This window comes from Echiichthys vipera (genome assembly GCF_963691815.1).
Source record: "Echiichthys vipera genome assembly, chromosome: 17".
Classification (NCBI taxonomy): Eukaryota; Metazoa; Chordata; class Actinopteri; order Perciformes; family Trachinidae; genus Echiichthys; species Echiichthys vipera.
Window position 1 is genome coordinate 719,669 of NC_139842.1, and position 15,278 is coordinate 734,946.

The 15,278-nt window shown below is 47.2% G+C and overlaps 1 protein-coding gene across 1 annotated transcript; it reads right to left on the bottom strand.

Annotated features, from left to right (window-relative positions):
* Positions 1-863: 863 nt before the first annotated feature.
* Positions 864-15,085, bottom strand: LOC310959666 (keratin, type I cytoskeletal 50 kDa-like). The gene is made up of 8 exons (XM_083931111.1): positions 14,603-15,085; positions 13,170-13,252; positions 12,075-12,231; positions 11,208-11,369; positions 7,857-7,982; positions 6,719-6,939; positions 4,537-4,629; positions 864-2,231 (listed from the first exon to the last, which is right to left on the bottom strand). Exons 1-8 carry the CDS (start codon positions 15,032-15,034, stop codon positions 2,147-2,149), a joined length of 1,359 nt encoding a protein of 452 aa, XP_083787237.1. The 5' UTR covers positions 15,035-15,085; the 3' UTR covers positions 864-2,146.
* Positions 15,086-15,278: the final 193 nt, after the last annotated feature.

A 15,278-nucleotide genomic window follows, 5' to 3' on the forward strand; every position in this document is an offset into this window, starting at 1 on the left:
CACGCCCACATGGCTACGCTGCTCCTGGACGCTAACATCACTTTCATCTGCACTTAGCTGGAACGGCTAACGCTAACGGCTAACGCTAACTGTCGCCCCAAAATGATCAGAGAAAGAGACAAAAGGAGCCAAAATTACCACAAAATATCCTCAAGGAGACGCAAACGACTAAAATGGATGTAAAATGGAAACAAAAATGGATAAAATGACACAAAATTGCTACAAAATATAAACGTAATGACGACAAAGAGACCAAATAACTAACAAATCAACACAAAACGGAACAAAAACAAACACATTGTGACGACAAACGACCAAAATGATCAGAGAAAGAGACAAAAGGACCCAAGGCTAACGCTAACGGCTAACGCTGGCGGCTAACACTGGCGGCTAACGCTAACGGCTAACGCTAACTGTCAGTCAAACTCCTCTAATCCTTGTTTTGATGCTGTGGTTTTCTGGAGGGGACGGGTTCAAACAGGCTCAAACAGACTCCGCTCTCCTGGAGCTACTGGGCCGGGTCTGACCAACCTGGCAACCCCACTGCTGGACTTCTTTTTTGTTGTTGGGACGACGATCTGGAGACTCTAGATGGAGCTGTTCTGATCGTTCTACACATTCACGTCTGCAGAGACGGAGGCGACAGCGCCGCCTGGTGGCTCTCGTTGGTTCGACCCGTTTTAACCTGGAGGACAAACGTTCACGCTCCTCCGTCGCCGTGGAGACAAAACAAACAACGTTTACATAAACACACGTGTTTCAGGTCGTCAGAGGAGTTTTATTTGTGTTTCTGTTTACAGACGTTTACAGACGTTTACAGATGTTTACAGTTGTTTACAGTTGTTTACTGATGTTTACTGATGTTTACAGATGTTTACTGATGTTTGTTTACAGACATTTGTTTACAGACGTTTACTGACGTTTGTTTACTGATGTTTGTTTACAGATGTTTGTTTACAGACGTTTGTTTACAGATGTTTGTTTACAGATGTTTACAGATGTTTACAGATGTTTACAGATGTTTGTTTACAGATGTTTACAGATGTTTGTTTACTGATGTTTACTGATGTTTGTTTACAGAAGTTTACAGACGTTTACAGATGTTTACAGTTGTTTACTGATGTTTGTTTACCGATGTTTACAGATGTTTACTGATGTTTGTTTACAGACATTTGTTTACAGACGTTTACTGACGTTTGTTTACTGATGTTTGTTTACAGACGTTTACAGACGTTTACAGATGTTTACAGTTGTTTACTGATGTTTGTTTACAGATGTTTACAGATGTTTACTGATGTTTGTTTACAGACATTTGTTTACAGACGTTTACTGACATTTGTTTACTGATGTTTGTTTACAGATGTTTGTTTACAGATGTTTGTTTACTGATGTTTGTTTACTGATGTTTACAGATGTTTGTTTACTGATGTTTACAGGTGTTTGTTTACAGGTGTTTGTTTACAGACATTTGTTTACAGGTGTTTGTTTACTGATGTTTACAGATGTTTACAGATGTTTACAGATGTTTGTTTACAGATGTTTACAGGTGTTTACAGATGTTTGTTTACTGATGTTTGTTTACTGATGTTTACTGATGTTTGTTTACAGATGTTTGTTTACTGATGTTTGTTTACTGATGTTTACAGATGTTTGTTTACTGATGTTTGTTTACTGATGTTTGTTTACTGATGTTTACAGATGTTTGTTTACTGATGTTTACTGATGTTTGTTTACAGGTGTTTGTTTACAGACATTTGTTTACAGGTGTTTGTTTACTGATGTTTACAGATGTTTACAGATGTTTACAGATGTTTGTTTACTGATGTTTACAGATGTTTGTTTACAGATGTTTGTTTACTGATGTTTACAGGTGTTTGTTTACTGATGTTTGTTTACTGATATTTGTTTACTGATGTTTACAGATGTTTACAGATGTTTGTTTACAGATGTTTGTTTACAGGTGTTTGTTTACAGATGTTTGTTTACTGATGTTTGTTTACAGATGTTTGTTTACTGATGTTTGTTTACAGATGTTTGTTTACTGATGTTTGTTTACTGGTGTTTGTTTACAGATGTTTGTTTACAGATGTTTGTTTACAGATGTTTACAGATGTTTACAGATGTTTGTTTACAGATGTTTGTCGTCTCAGTCCCGATATTCAGACGCGTCCTCGTTGGTGAAGAACTGAAGTTTGTGACTCATCGGTTTTAAAATGATCGGGATTTTCATTCTGCGGAGAAAAACACGAGATGCCATGTTAGCTTTGACGTTAGCTTCGACATTAGCTTTGACGTTAGCTTTGACGTTAGCTTCGACCTTAGCTGTTACGTTAGCTTTGACGTTAGCTTTGACGTTAGCTTTGACGTTAGCTTCGACCTTAGCTTTTACGTTAGCTTTGACGTTAGCTTCGACGTTAGCTTTGACGATAGCTTCGACCTTAGCTTTTACGTTAGCTCTGACGTAAGCTTTGACGTAAGCTTTGACGTTAGCTTTGACGTAAGCTTTGACGTTAGCTTTTACGTTAGCTTTGACGTTAGCTTTGACGTTAGCTTTGACGTTAGCTTTGACGTTAAAACTTAAACAGAGAAATCTGAGAAATCTACGGAACAAATAATCGTTTCAGCTCTTTCACCATTTTCATCTTTTGTTGTCTAAACTTAACCGTCACCTTTTCACCTTTTGTTGTCTACACTTAACCATCACCTTTTCACCTTTTGTCGTCTAAACTTAACCATCACCTTTTCACCTTTTGTTGTCTAAACTTAACCATCACCTTTTCACCTTTTGTTGTCTACACTTAACCATCACCTTTTCATCTTTTGTTGTCTAAACTTAACCATCACCTTTTCACCTTTTGTCGTCTACACTTAACCATCACCTTTTCATTTTTGGTTGTCTAAACTTAACCGTCACCTTTTCACCTTTTGTTGTCTAAACTTAACCATCACCTTTTCATTTTTGGTTGTCTAAACTTAACCGTCACCTTTTCACCTTTTGTTGTCTACACTTAACCATCACCTTTTCATCTTTTGTTGTCTAAACTTAACCATCACCTTTTCATTTTTGGTTGTCTAAACTTAACCGTCACCTTTTCACCTTTTGTTGTCTACACTTAACCATCACCTTTTCATCTTTTGTTGTCTACACTTAACCACCACCTTTTCACCTTTTGTTGTCTAAACTTAACCATCACCTTTTCATTTTTGGATGTCTAAACTTAACCGTCACCTTTTGTCGTCTAAACCTAACCATCACCTTTTCACCTTTTGTCGTCTAAACTTAACCATCACCTTTTTCACCTTTTGTCGTCTAAACTTAACCGTCACCCGTTTCCCCTTTTGTCGTCTAAACTTAACCATCACCTTTTCACCTTTTGTCGTCTAAACTTAACCATCACCTTTTCATCTTTTGTTGTCTAAACTTAACCATCACTTTTTTCACCTTTTGTTGTCTAAACTTAACCATCACCTTTTCACCTTTTGTCGTCTAAACTTAACCATCACCTTTTTCACCTTTTGTCGTCTAAATTTAACCATCACCTTTTTCACCTTTTGTTGTCTACACTTAACCATCACCTTTTCACCTTTTGTTGTCTAAACTTAACCATCACTTTTTTCATCTTTTGTTGTCTAAACTTAACCATCACTTTTTTCACCTTTTGTTGTCTAAACTTAACCATCACCTTTTCACCTTTTGTCGTCTAAACTTAACCATCACCTTTTTCCCCTTTTGTTGTCTACACTTAACCATCACTTTTTTCACCTTTTGTTGTCTAAACTTAACCATCACCTTTTTCACCTTTTGTCGTCTAAACTTAACCATCACCTTTTTCACCTTTTGTTGTCTAAACTTAACCATCACTTTTTTCACCTTTTGTTGTCTAAACTTAACCATCACCTTTTCACCTTTTGTCGTCTAAACTTAACCATCACCTTTTTCCCCTTTTGTTGTCTAAACTTAACCATCACCTTTTCACCTTTTGTTGTCTAAACTTAACCATCACCTTTTTCACCTTTTGTTTTTGAAACTTAACCATCACCTTTTTCACCTTTTGTCGTCTAAATTTAACCATCACCTTTTTCACCTTTTGTTGTCTACACTTAACCATCACCTTTTTCACCTTTTGTCGTCTAAACTTAACCATCACCTTTTTCACCTTTTGTTGTCTAAACTTAACCGTCACCTTTAGTCGTCTAACCTTAACCGTCACCTTTAGTCGTCTAACCTTAACCGTCACCTTTAGTCGTCTAAACTTAACCGTCACCTTTAGTCGTCTAACCTTAACCGTCACCTTTAGTCGTCTAACCTTAACCGTCACCTTTAGTCGTCTAACCTTAACCGTCACCTTTAGTCGTCTAAACTTAACCGTCACCTTTAGTCGTCTAACCTTAACCGTCTCCTTTAGTCGTCTAACCTTAACCGTCTCCTTTCACTGTTGAAGGTCTTGATTCAGAGCATAAACACAGTTTCAGTTGATCAGAGACTTTTATTGAGCGCTCGTTGCCGGTGTTCGATGCCGGTGTTCGATGCCTCACTGAGTCTCAGCGTCCTCCTCGTCGTCGCTCACGTCTCTGGTGACGATCAGAACTTTCCGAGACGACGCCGTGAAGCCGCCGCCGTTCGACGGGCTGCAAGAAAACAGACACGTTAGCTTCAGTCACGTTAGCTTCAGTCACGTTAGCTTCAGTCACATTAGCTTCAGTCACGTTAGCTTCAGCCATGTTAGCTTCAGTCACGTAAGCTACAGTCATGTTAGCTTCAGTCACGTTTGCTTCAGTCACGTTAGCTTTAGTCATGTTAGCTACAGTCACGTTAGCTTCAGTCATGTTAGCTTCAGCCACGTTAGCTTCAGTCACGTTAGCTTCAGCAACGTTAGCTTCAGCCACGTTAGCTTTAGTCACGTTAGCTTCAGCCACGTTAGCTTCAGCCACGTTAGCTTCAGTCACGTTAGCTTCAGTCACGTTAGCTTCAGCCATGTTAGCTTCAGCCACGTTAGCTTTTGTCGTCTAAACTTAACCGTCACCTTTCCATCTTTGTTGTCTAAACTTAACCATCACCCTTTTGTCGTCTAAACTTAACCGTCTCCTTTAGTGACTAAACTTAACCGTCTCCTTTAGTGTCTAAACTTAACCGTCTCCTTTAGTGTCTAAACTTAACCGTCTCCTTTAGAGACTAAACTTAACCGTCTCCTTTAGAGACTAAACTTAACCGTCTCCTTTAGTGACTAAACTTAACCGTCTCCTTTAGTGTCTAAACTTAACCGTCTCCTTTAGTGTCTAAACTTAACCGTCTCCTTTAGTGACTAAACTTAACCGTCTCCTTTAGTGACTAAACTTAACCGTCTCCTTTAGAGACTAAACTTAACCGTCTCCTTTAGTGTCTAAACTTAACCGTCTCCTTTAGTGACTAAACTTAACCGTCTCCTTTAGAGACTAAACTTAACCGTCTCCTTTAGTGTCTAAACTTAACCGTCTCCTTTAGTGACTAAACTTAACCGTCTCCTTTAGTCGTCTAAACTTAACTGTCTCCTTTAGTGGTCTAAACTTAACCGTCTCCTTTAGTGACTAAACTTAACCGTCTCCTTTAGTGTCTAAACTTAACCGTCTCCTTTAGTGACTAAACTTAACCGTCTCCTTTAGTGACTAAGCTTAACCGTCTCCTTTAGTCATCTAAACGTGACCGTCTCCTTTAGTGGTCTAAACTTAACCGTCTCCTTTAGTCGTCTAAACTTAACTGTCTCCTTTAGTGGTCTAAACTTAACCGTCTCCTTTAGTGACTAAACTTAACCGTCTCCTTTAGTGTCTAAACTTAACCGTCTCCTTTAGTGACTAAACTTAACCGTCTCCTTTAGTGTCTAAACTTAACCGTCTCCTTTAGTAACTAAACTTAACCGTCTCCTTTAGTGACTAAGCTTAACCGTCTCCTTTAGTCATCTAAACGTGACCGTCTCCTTTAGTAACTAAACTTAACCGTCTCCTTTAGTGGTCTAAACTTAACCGTCTCCTTTAGTCGTCTAAACTTAACTGTCTCCTTTAGTGGTCTAAACTTAACCGTCTCCTTTAGTGACTAAACTTAACCGTCTCCTTTAGTGTCTAAACTTAACCGTCTCCTTTAGTGACTAAACTTAACCGTCTCCTTTAGTGACTAAGCTTAACCGTCTCCTTTAGTCATCTAAACGTGACCGTCTCCTTTAGTGGTCTAAACTTAACCGTCTCCTTTAGTCGTCTAAACTTAACTGTCTCCTTTAGTGGTCTAAACTTAACCGTCTCCTTTAGTGACTAAACTTAACCGTCTCCTTTAGTGTCTAAACTTAACCGTCTCCTTTAGTGACTAAACTTAACCGTCTCCTTTAGTGTCTAAACTTAACGGTCTCCTTTAGAGACTAAACTTAACCGTCTCCTTTAGTGTCTAAACTTAACCGTCTCCTTTAGTGTCTAAACTTAACCGTCTCCTTTAGTCGTTTGAACTTAACCGTCTCCTTTAGTGTCTAAACTTAACCGTCACCTTTAGTGGTCTTAAATTAACGGTCTCACGTGTTTAAACCTGTTAAAAAATCACCCTCTACGCAGACGACACTCTTCTGTGCGTCACCAATATTTCGCTTTCGTTGCTTATTAAATAAACTGTATTTGACTAAATTGATAATTTTGTTTTAAACCGGTTCGATTCCCTGGTTCTGTGTCCGGGTATCGAACCGGTGCGGCGCGGTCCATTCACCTGAAGGACTCTCCGTCCAGCAGCCTCCGGTACTCTGCGATCTCCATCTCCAGCCGGGTCTTGATGTCCAGCAGCACCTTGTAGTCGTGGCCCTGGCGCTCCAGGTCGGCCCTGAGCCCGGTCAGCTGCGTCTCCAGGGCGGACACCTGCCTCTGGTACCCCGCCAGCATGGCCGAGTACCGCTCCTGGGTGTCGGCGAGGGTTCCCTCCAGAGACGCTTTCTGGGGGGGGGGGGGGGGGGGGGGGGGGGGCAGCGGCGTGAGTAGGTCTGAAGACCGCGGTGATGCTACGGAGCGCCAGAGTGACCGGTTTACCGTCATCGGCTGTTTCCGAACTTCACGGTTTCATAATCAGAAGAATCGTAGACGCCATTTTGGATTCGTGAGAAAAGTCATAATTTTAATATTTTAACAAAAAAGTCGGATTATTCTGAGGAAAGAAAGTCGGAAGATTGAGAAAAAAGTCGTAGTATTGTGAGAAAAAAGTCAGCAGATTGCGACAAAAGATCGCAATACTTTAAGTAAAAAAAATCGCAATATTTTAATCAAAAAAAGATCGTAATATTTTAATCAAAAAAAGATCGCAATATTTTAGGTATAAAAAGATCGTAATATTTTAAGTTAAAAAAGATCGCAATATTTAAAGTTAAAAAAGTCGGCAGATTGCGACAATAAAAGTCGTTATATTTTGTGGAAAAAAGTAGAAAGATTGAGACAAAGAAATTGTAATATATCGCAAAAAAGTCCTCAGATTGCGACAAAAATCATAAAGTCATCGGACTGCGACGTGTCGGTGACGTGTCGGTGACGTGTCGGTGACGTGTCGGTGACGTGTCTGAGACGTGTCGGTGACGTGTCGGTGACGTGTCGGTGACGTGTCGGTGACGTTTCGGTGACGTGTCGGTGACGTGTCGGTGACGTGTCGGTGACGTGTCGGTGACGTTTCGGTGACGTGTCGGTGACGTGTCGGTGGCGTGTCGGTGAAGTGTCGGTGACGTGTCGGTGAAGTGTCGGTGACGTGTCGGTGGCGTGTCGGTGACGTGCCGGTGACGTGCCGGTGACGTGTCGGTGATGTGGCGGTGATGTGGCGGTGATGTGTCGGTGGCGTGTCGGTCACGTGTCGGACGATAGGAACCCACCATGCTGAGCTGCGCCTGGAGCTCGATCTCCAGACTCTGCAGCGAGCGTTTGACCTCCGTGATCTCGGACTTTGACGTCTGCAGAGTCTCCGTGCTGACGGCGACCTCCTTATTCAGCTCCTCCGACTGAAAAACATCAAAACAAAAGTCATAAATCACGTCTGAGGGTTTAAACTGCTCATGAATCAACCTTTACGCAGACGACACTCTCCTGTGCGTCACACACCCGTGTTTCCTCTACGTATCAAAGCGACTCTACGCAGACGACACTCTCCTGTGCGTCACACACCCGTGTTTCCTCTACGTACTAAAGAGACTCTACGCAGACGACACTCTCCTGTGCGTCACACACCCGTGTTTCCTCTAGGTACTAAAGAGACTCTACGCAGACGACACTCTCCTGTGCGTCACACACTCGTGTTTCCTCTACGTATTAAAGTGACTCTACGCAGACGACACTCTCCTGTGCGTCACTCACCCGTGTTTCCTCTACGTATTAAAGTGACTCTACGCAGACGACACTCTACTGTGCGTCACACACCCGTGTTTCCTCTACGTATCAAAGCGACTCTACGCAGACGACACTCTCCTGTGCGTCACACACCCGTGTTTCCTCTACGTATTAAAGAGACTCTACGCAGACGACACTCTCCTGTGCGTCACACACCCGTGTTTCCTCTACGTATCAAAGAGACTCTACGCAGACGACACTCTACGCAGACGACACTCTACTGTGCGTCACACACCCGTGTTTCCTCTACGTACTAAAGAGACGCTACGCAGACGACACTCTACTGTGCGTCACACACCCGTGTTTCCTCTACGTATTAAAGCGACTCTACGCAGACGACACTCTACTGTGCGTCACACACCCGTGTTTCCTCTACGTATGAAAGAGACTCTACGCAGACGACACTCTCCTGTGCGTCACACACCCGTGTTTCCTCTACGTATTAAAGCGACTCTACGCAGACGACACTCTACTGTGCGTCACACAACCGTGTTTCCTCTACGTACTAAAGCGACTCTACGCAGACGACACTCTACTGTGCGTCACACACCCGTGTTTCCTCTACGTATTAAAGCGACTCTACGCAGACAACACTCTACTGTGCGTCACTCACCCGTGTTTCCTCTACGTATCAAAGAGACTCTACGCAGACGACACTCTACTGTGCGTCACTCACCCGTGTTTCCTCTACGTATTAAAGCGACTCTACGCAGACGACACTCTACTGTGCGTCACACACCAGTGTTTCCTCTACGTATTAAAGAGACTCTACGCAGACGACACTCTCCTGTGCGTCACACACCCGTGTTTCCTCTACGTATTAAAGCGACTCTACGCAGACGACACTCTCCTGTGCGTCACACACCCGTGTTTCCTCTACGTATCAAAGATACTCTACGCAGACGACACTCTCCTGTCTGTCACACACCCGTGTTTCCTCTACGTATTAAAGAGACTCTACGCAGACGACACTCTACTGTGCGTCACACACCCGTGTTTCCTCTACGTATTAAAGCGACTCTACGCAGACGACACTCTCCTGTGCGTCACACACCCGTGTTTCCTCTACGTATCAAAGAGACTCTACGCAGACGACACTCTCCTGTGCGTCACACACCCGTGTTTCCTCTACGTATCAAAGAGACTCTACGCAGACGACACTCTCCTGTGCGTCACACACCCGTGTTTCCTCTACGTATGAAAGCGACTCTACGCAGACGACACTCTACTGTGCGTCACTCACCCGTGTTTCCTCTACGTATGAAAGCGACTCTACGCAGACGACACTCTACTGTGCGTCACACACCCGTGTTTCCTCTACGTATTAAAGCGACTCTACGCAGACGACACTCTCCTGTGCGTCACACACCCGTGTTTCCTCTACGTATTAAAGAGACTCTACGGGACTAAATGGATTATTTAAACTTCTCCAAACCCATAATTCAAGTGTGATATCCTAAATTATAGTCCTTTGTCCTGGACTTTACTAATAACATATCACCAGATGTTTCTGTAAACATCCAACTTTTTCTAGTTTCTCAAGTTTCTCCAAGTGCAGGAAGTTAGTTTCACTTCTTCTCGTTTCTTCCTTGGTGCTAGCTTTGAAAATGATCGCATCATATAAAGTCCTAAAGTCCTAAAGACGTAATATTTGGAGTTCAGAGGCTTCACATTGGTTCATAAGTCACTCACCTTGGACTGGAACCACATCTGCAGGTCTTTAAACCATAAAAACAAGAGTCATAAATCACGTCTGAGTGTTTAAACTGCTCATGAATCAACCTCTACGCAGACGACACTCTCCTGTGCGTCACACACCCGTGTTTCCTCTACGTATTAAAGCGACTCTACGCAGACGACACTCTCCTGTGCGTCACACACCCGTGTTTCCTCTACGTATTAAAGAGACTCTACGCAGACGACACTCTCCTGTGCGTCACACACCCGTGTTTCCTCTACGTATCAAAGAGACTCTACGCAGACGACACTCTCCTGTGCGTCACACACCTGTGTTTCCTCTACGTATCAAAGAGACTCTACGCAGACGACACTCTCCTGTGCGTCACACACCCGTGTTTCCTCTACGTATCAAAGAGACTCTACGCAGACGACACTCTCCTGTGCGTCACACACCCGTGTTTCCTCTACGTATTAAAGCGGCTCTACGCAGACGACACTCTACTGTGCGTCACACACCCGTGTTTCCTCTACGTAATAAAGAGACTCTACGCAGACGACACTCTCCTGTGCGTCACACACTCGTGTTTCCTCTACGTATTAAAGAGACTCTACGCAGACGACACTCTACTATGCGTCACACACTCGTGTTTCCTCTACGTATTACAGAGACTCTACGCAGACGACACTCTCCTGTGCGTCACACACCCGTGTTTCCTCTACGTATTAAAGCGACTCTACGCAGACGACACTCTCCTGTGCGTCACACACCTGTGTTTCCTCTACGTAATAAAGCGACTCTACGCAGACGACACTCTCCTGTGCGTCACACACCCGTGTTTCCTCTACGTATTAAAGCGACTCTACGCAGACGACACTCTCCTGTGCGTCACACACCCGTGTTTCCTCTACGTATTAAAGAGACTCTACGCAGACGACACTCTCCTGTGCGTCACACACCCGTGTTTCCTCTACGTATTAAAGAGACTCTGCGGGACTGAATGGGTTATTTAAACTTCTCCAAACCCATAATTCAAGTATGATACAGTAAGTTTAAAGCTTTGGTGCTAGTTTTGAAAATGATCGCATCATATAAAGTCCTAAAGACTAAAGACGTAATATTTGGAGTTCAGAGGCTTCACATCGGTTCATGAGTCACTCACCTTGGACTGGAACCACAGCTCCAGGTCTTTACGGTTCTTCGTGGCGACGCTCTCGTAGTGTTCTCTGATTTCCGCCATGGTGGCGGACAGGTCCACCTGAGGAGCGGCGTCCACCTCCACGTTGACCTGACCCCCCATCTGGGACCGCATGGCCAGCAGGTCCTGTAGGAGGACGGGTTCAGATCAAAGAGAGATGAGCGGAAGATAACGACAACGAACGGTTTCTGTTTAAATCGTTTATTCAGACGCAAATTTTTGTTGTTGGAAGACTTTTGATTTGGGGTTTGCATCTGTTACTGTTCTGATCCTGGATCAGGTCTCTGGGGCAGCAGCTCCAGCCTCTGATCCTGGATCAGGTCTCAGGAGCAGCAGCTCCAGCCTCTGATCCTGGATCAGGTCTCAGGGGCAGCAGCTCCAGCCTCTGGTCCTGGATCAGGTCTCAGGGGCAGCAGCTCCAGCCTCTGATCCTGGATCAGGTCTCAGGGGCAGCAGCTCCAGCCTCTGATCCTGGATCAGGTCTCAGGGGCAGCAGCTCCAGCAGGGACCCCAAACTTCCCTTTCCCGGGCCACATTAACCAGCTCTAACTGGGGGATCCTGAGGCGTTCCCAGGCCAGTGTGGAGATCTAATCTCTCCACCTGGTCCTGGGTCTTCCCCGAGGCCTCCTCCCAGCTGGACGTGCCTGGAACACCTCCCTAGGGAGGCGCCCAGGGTTCATCCTTACCAGATGATCCTGAACCACCTCAACTGGCTCCCTTTTGTTGCCAAATCACGAGAAACGTTGTGTTTTCCCGACGTTTCGTCATAAACAGTTCGGGTAAATGCACCGACGGACGTTAGCGGCGTTAGTTTGCCGTTTGGCGCTCACCTCCTCGTGGTTCTTCTTCAGGAAGATGAGTTCCTCCCTCAGCGCCTCGATCTGCATCTCCAGGTCGGATCTTCCCAGCGTCAGCTCGTCCAGGACCCTCTTCAGCCCGGCGATGTCTGCCTCCACCGACTGACGCATGGCGAGCTCGTTCTCGAACCTGCACGCCAAACGGCAGCGTCAATCAAACCGCCGTTTCATCCAAAACACGGACATTCGTACTTCCAACCTTACGCTAACTGTTCTGAGCGCAGAGTCCGTTCACACCGACGAAGTACGGCAGCGTGACGGTGGGTTCGTAACGGGGAGAAGGACGAGCGCCGGACATTATTCAACCTCAACGGGCGCCATCTTTGCTACATAGCAGATGCTAACGGACCACCAACGTCTTTCCAAACAGGGAAGCTGCAGCGATTGCGACTGAATCTGCGAACGCCTAATAATGCAAATGAGTTAAACACAAGTGTATTCACTCACGCCGCCCTCCCACTGTTCCTCCGTCCCGTGCCCCCTCCCACTGTGCCTCCGTCCCGTGCCCCAGCACGTGTCACAGCTAAAGTTTGGTTCCTTTGAACAGTGTGAGTGCAACCGTACCACGTCTAGGAGCGGCACGCTTGCCGTCCACGGCCCGTTTGGGAGAGGTGGGCTTTAGTAAAGCACGTGTGCACGTGTACGAGCACGAGCACGAGGCCTGAGGCACAGTGGGAGGGCGCTCTAACCTGTGACGGAGGAACAGTGGGAGGGCGCCCTTAGCATGATGAGTTCAAGCAGAAGCGTCTGATTTACGACTGAACCTAAAGACAAGAATGCTACGAATGCTAAGTTCACGTACTTGTCCTTTACTTAAGTCTGACTTTGAACGTCAGCGAGAGCACGAACATTAACACACACGTCATCTGTGTGTGTGTGTGTGTGTGTGTGTGTGTGTGTGTGTCTGTGTGTGTGTGTGTCTGTGTCTGTGTGTGTGTCTGTGTGTGTGTGTGTGTGTGTGTGTGTGTGTGTCTGTGTGTGTGTGTGTGTGTGTGTGTGTGTGTGTGTGTGTGTGTGTGTGTGTCTGTGTGTGTGTGTGTCTGTGTGTGTGTGTGTGTGTGAACTCACTTGACCCTGAAGTCGTCGGCGGCGAGCTTGGCGTTGTCGATGGACAGGTAGAGGGACCCGTTGGTCCGGGTGGCGAGGAAGATCTGCAGCAGGGAGACAGGGTTTGGTTACGGCCTCAGAGACTCAGAGAGGGTCTCAGGTGATCCAGGACCATCAGGACCGGTTCCCTCTCCTCGTCACACCGGTTCTTGTGGTCACGAGGAGGAGCAGGAACGGGATCTGGATCCGGGTCCTGCTCCGTGTGCTTTGGGTGTGTCTGACGCCTGACCACGCACCTGAACTCTGCACCTGAGCCCTGAGCCCTGAGCCCTGCACCTGAACCCTGCACCTGAACCCTACACCTGAACCCTGCACCTGAGCCCTGAGCCCTGAGCCCTGCACCTGAACCCTGCACCTGAACCCTGCACCTGAACCCTGCACCTGAGCCCTGAGCCCTGAGCCCTGCACCTGAACCCTGCACCTGAACCCTACACCTGAACCCTGCACCTGAACCCTGCACCTGAACCCTGCACCTGAACCCTGAACCCTGCACCTGAACCCTGCACCTGAACCCTGCACCTGAACCCTACACCTGAACCCTGCACCTGAACCCTGCACCTGAACCCTGAGCCCTGCACCTGAACCCTGCACCTGAACCCTGCACCTGAACCCTGCACCTGAACCCTGCACCTGCACCTGAACCCTGAACCCTGCACCTGAACCCTGCACCTGAACCCTGCACCTGAACCCTGGACCTGAACCCTGCACCTGAACCCTGCACCTGAACCCTGCACCTGAACCCTGCACCTGAACCCTGCACCTGAACCCTGCACCTGAACCCTACACCTGAACCCTGCACCTGAATCCTGCACCTGAACCTTACACCTGAACCCTGGACCTGAACCCTGCACCTGAACCCTGGACCGGAACCCTGCAACGTAACCATGCACCTGAACTCTGCTACTGAACCCTGCACCTGAACCCTGCACCTGAACCCTGCACCTGAACCCTGCACCTGAACCCTGCACCTGAACCCTACACCTGAACCCTGCACCTGAACCCTGCACCTGAACCCTGCAACTGAACTCTGCACCTGAACCCTGCACCTGAACCCTGCACCTGAACCCTTCACCTGAACCCTGCACCTGAACCCTGCACCTGAACCCTACACCTGAACCCTGCACCTGAACCCTGCACCTGAACCCTACAACTGAACCCTGCACCTGAACCCTGCACCTGAACCCTGCACCTGAACCCTGCATCTGAACCCTGCACCTGAACCCTGCACCTGAACCCTGGACCTGAACCCTGGACCTGAACCCTGCACCTGAACCCTGGACCTGAACCCTGCACCTGAACCCTGCACCTGGACCCTGCATCTGAACCCTGCACCTGAACCCTGCACCTGAACCCGTTCTCGCTCTTCTACCCTTTAATAACCACGACTCACTCACCTCGTCCTGCAGGTCGCTGATGGCGGCCTTGAAGGCGCTGTGGTCCTTGCCCTCGGGTCTGGTCTTGTTCTCCAGGAACTGCCTGATCTTCAGCTCCAGGTCGGCGTTGGCCTCCTCCAGGTTGCGCACCTTCACCAGGTAGGAGGAGAGGCGTTCGTTGAGGTTCTTCATGGTCGCCTGTTTGTTGTCGTTGAAGGTGTTGCCCCCGACGGCGTCGGCCAGGTTGAAGCCGCCGCCGCCGCCGCCGCTGCTGAACGCTGCTCCGGACGAAGAAATCCCTGCAGACCCGCCGGAGGAGAACATCCTGGGAGCGCTCACGCTGGAGATACGGACTCCGGAGCCTCCGGCGCCACCGTACACGCTGGGGACCCTCATGGAGCCGAGGCGGCCGCCGCCCGAGAGCGTGGTGGAGCGGGCGTAGGAGGAGGTCATGGTGGATGGAGGCGTCTGCTCTGGTGGAGAGGAGGAGAGAATGGAGCAGGGTTTGGACTCACGGCTCCTTTTTATGCTCGCTGAGAGTGAGGGAGGCGTTCAGGGTCGAGCCTCCCGACACGCCTCAGGGCCGGGGGGAGGGGAGGGGGGGCGAGGGGGAGGGGGGGGGGTATGCAAACAGAGCAGGAATGTAAAGTGCACGAGTGTCACGGTGCGATCCCATCAGTGTTTGTCCTGCGCTCAG

Bases quoted from the DNA above. Each gene is read 5' to 3' on its own strand.
- LOC310959666 (XM_083931111.1), bottom strand. From the start codon at position 15,034: ATGACCTCCTCCTACGCCCGCTCCACCACGCTCTCGGGCGGCGGCCGC. The intron at 13,253-14,602 runs GTGAGTGAGTCG...TCCCTGCTGCAG, and splicing joins TCAGCGACCTGCAGGACGAG to ATCTTCCTCGCCACCCGGAC. The intron at 4,630-6,718 runs GTGAATGGACCG...GTTTTCTTGCAG, and splicing joins CTGGACGGAGAGTCCTTCAG to CCCGTCGAACGGCGGCGGCT.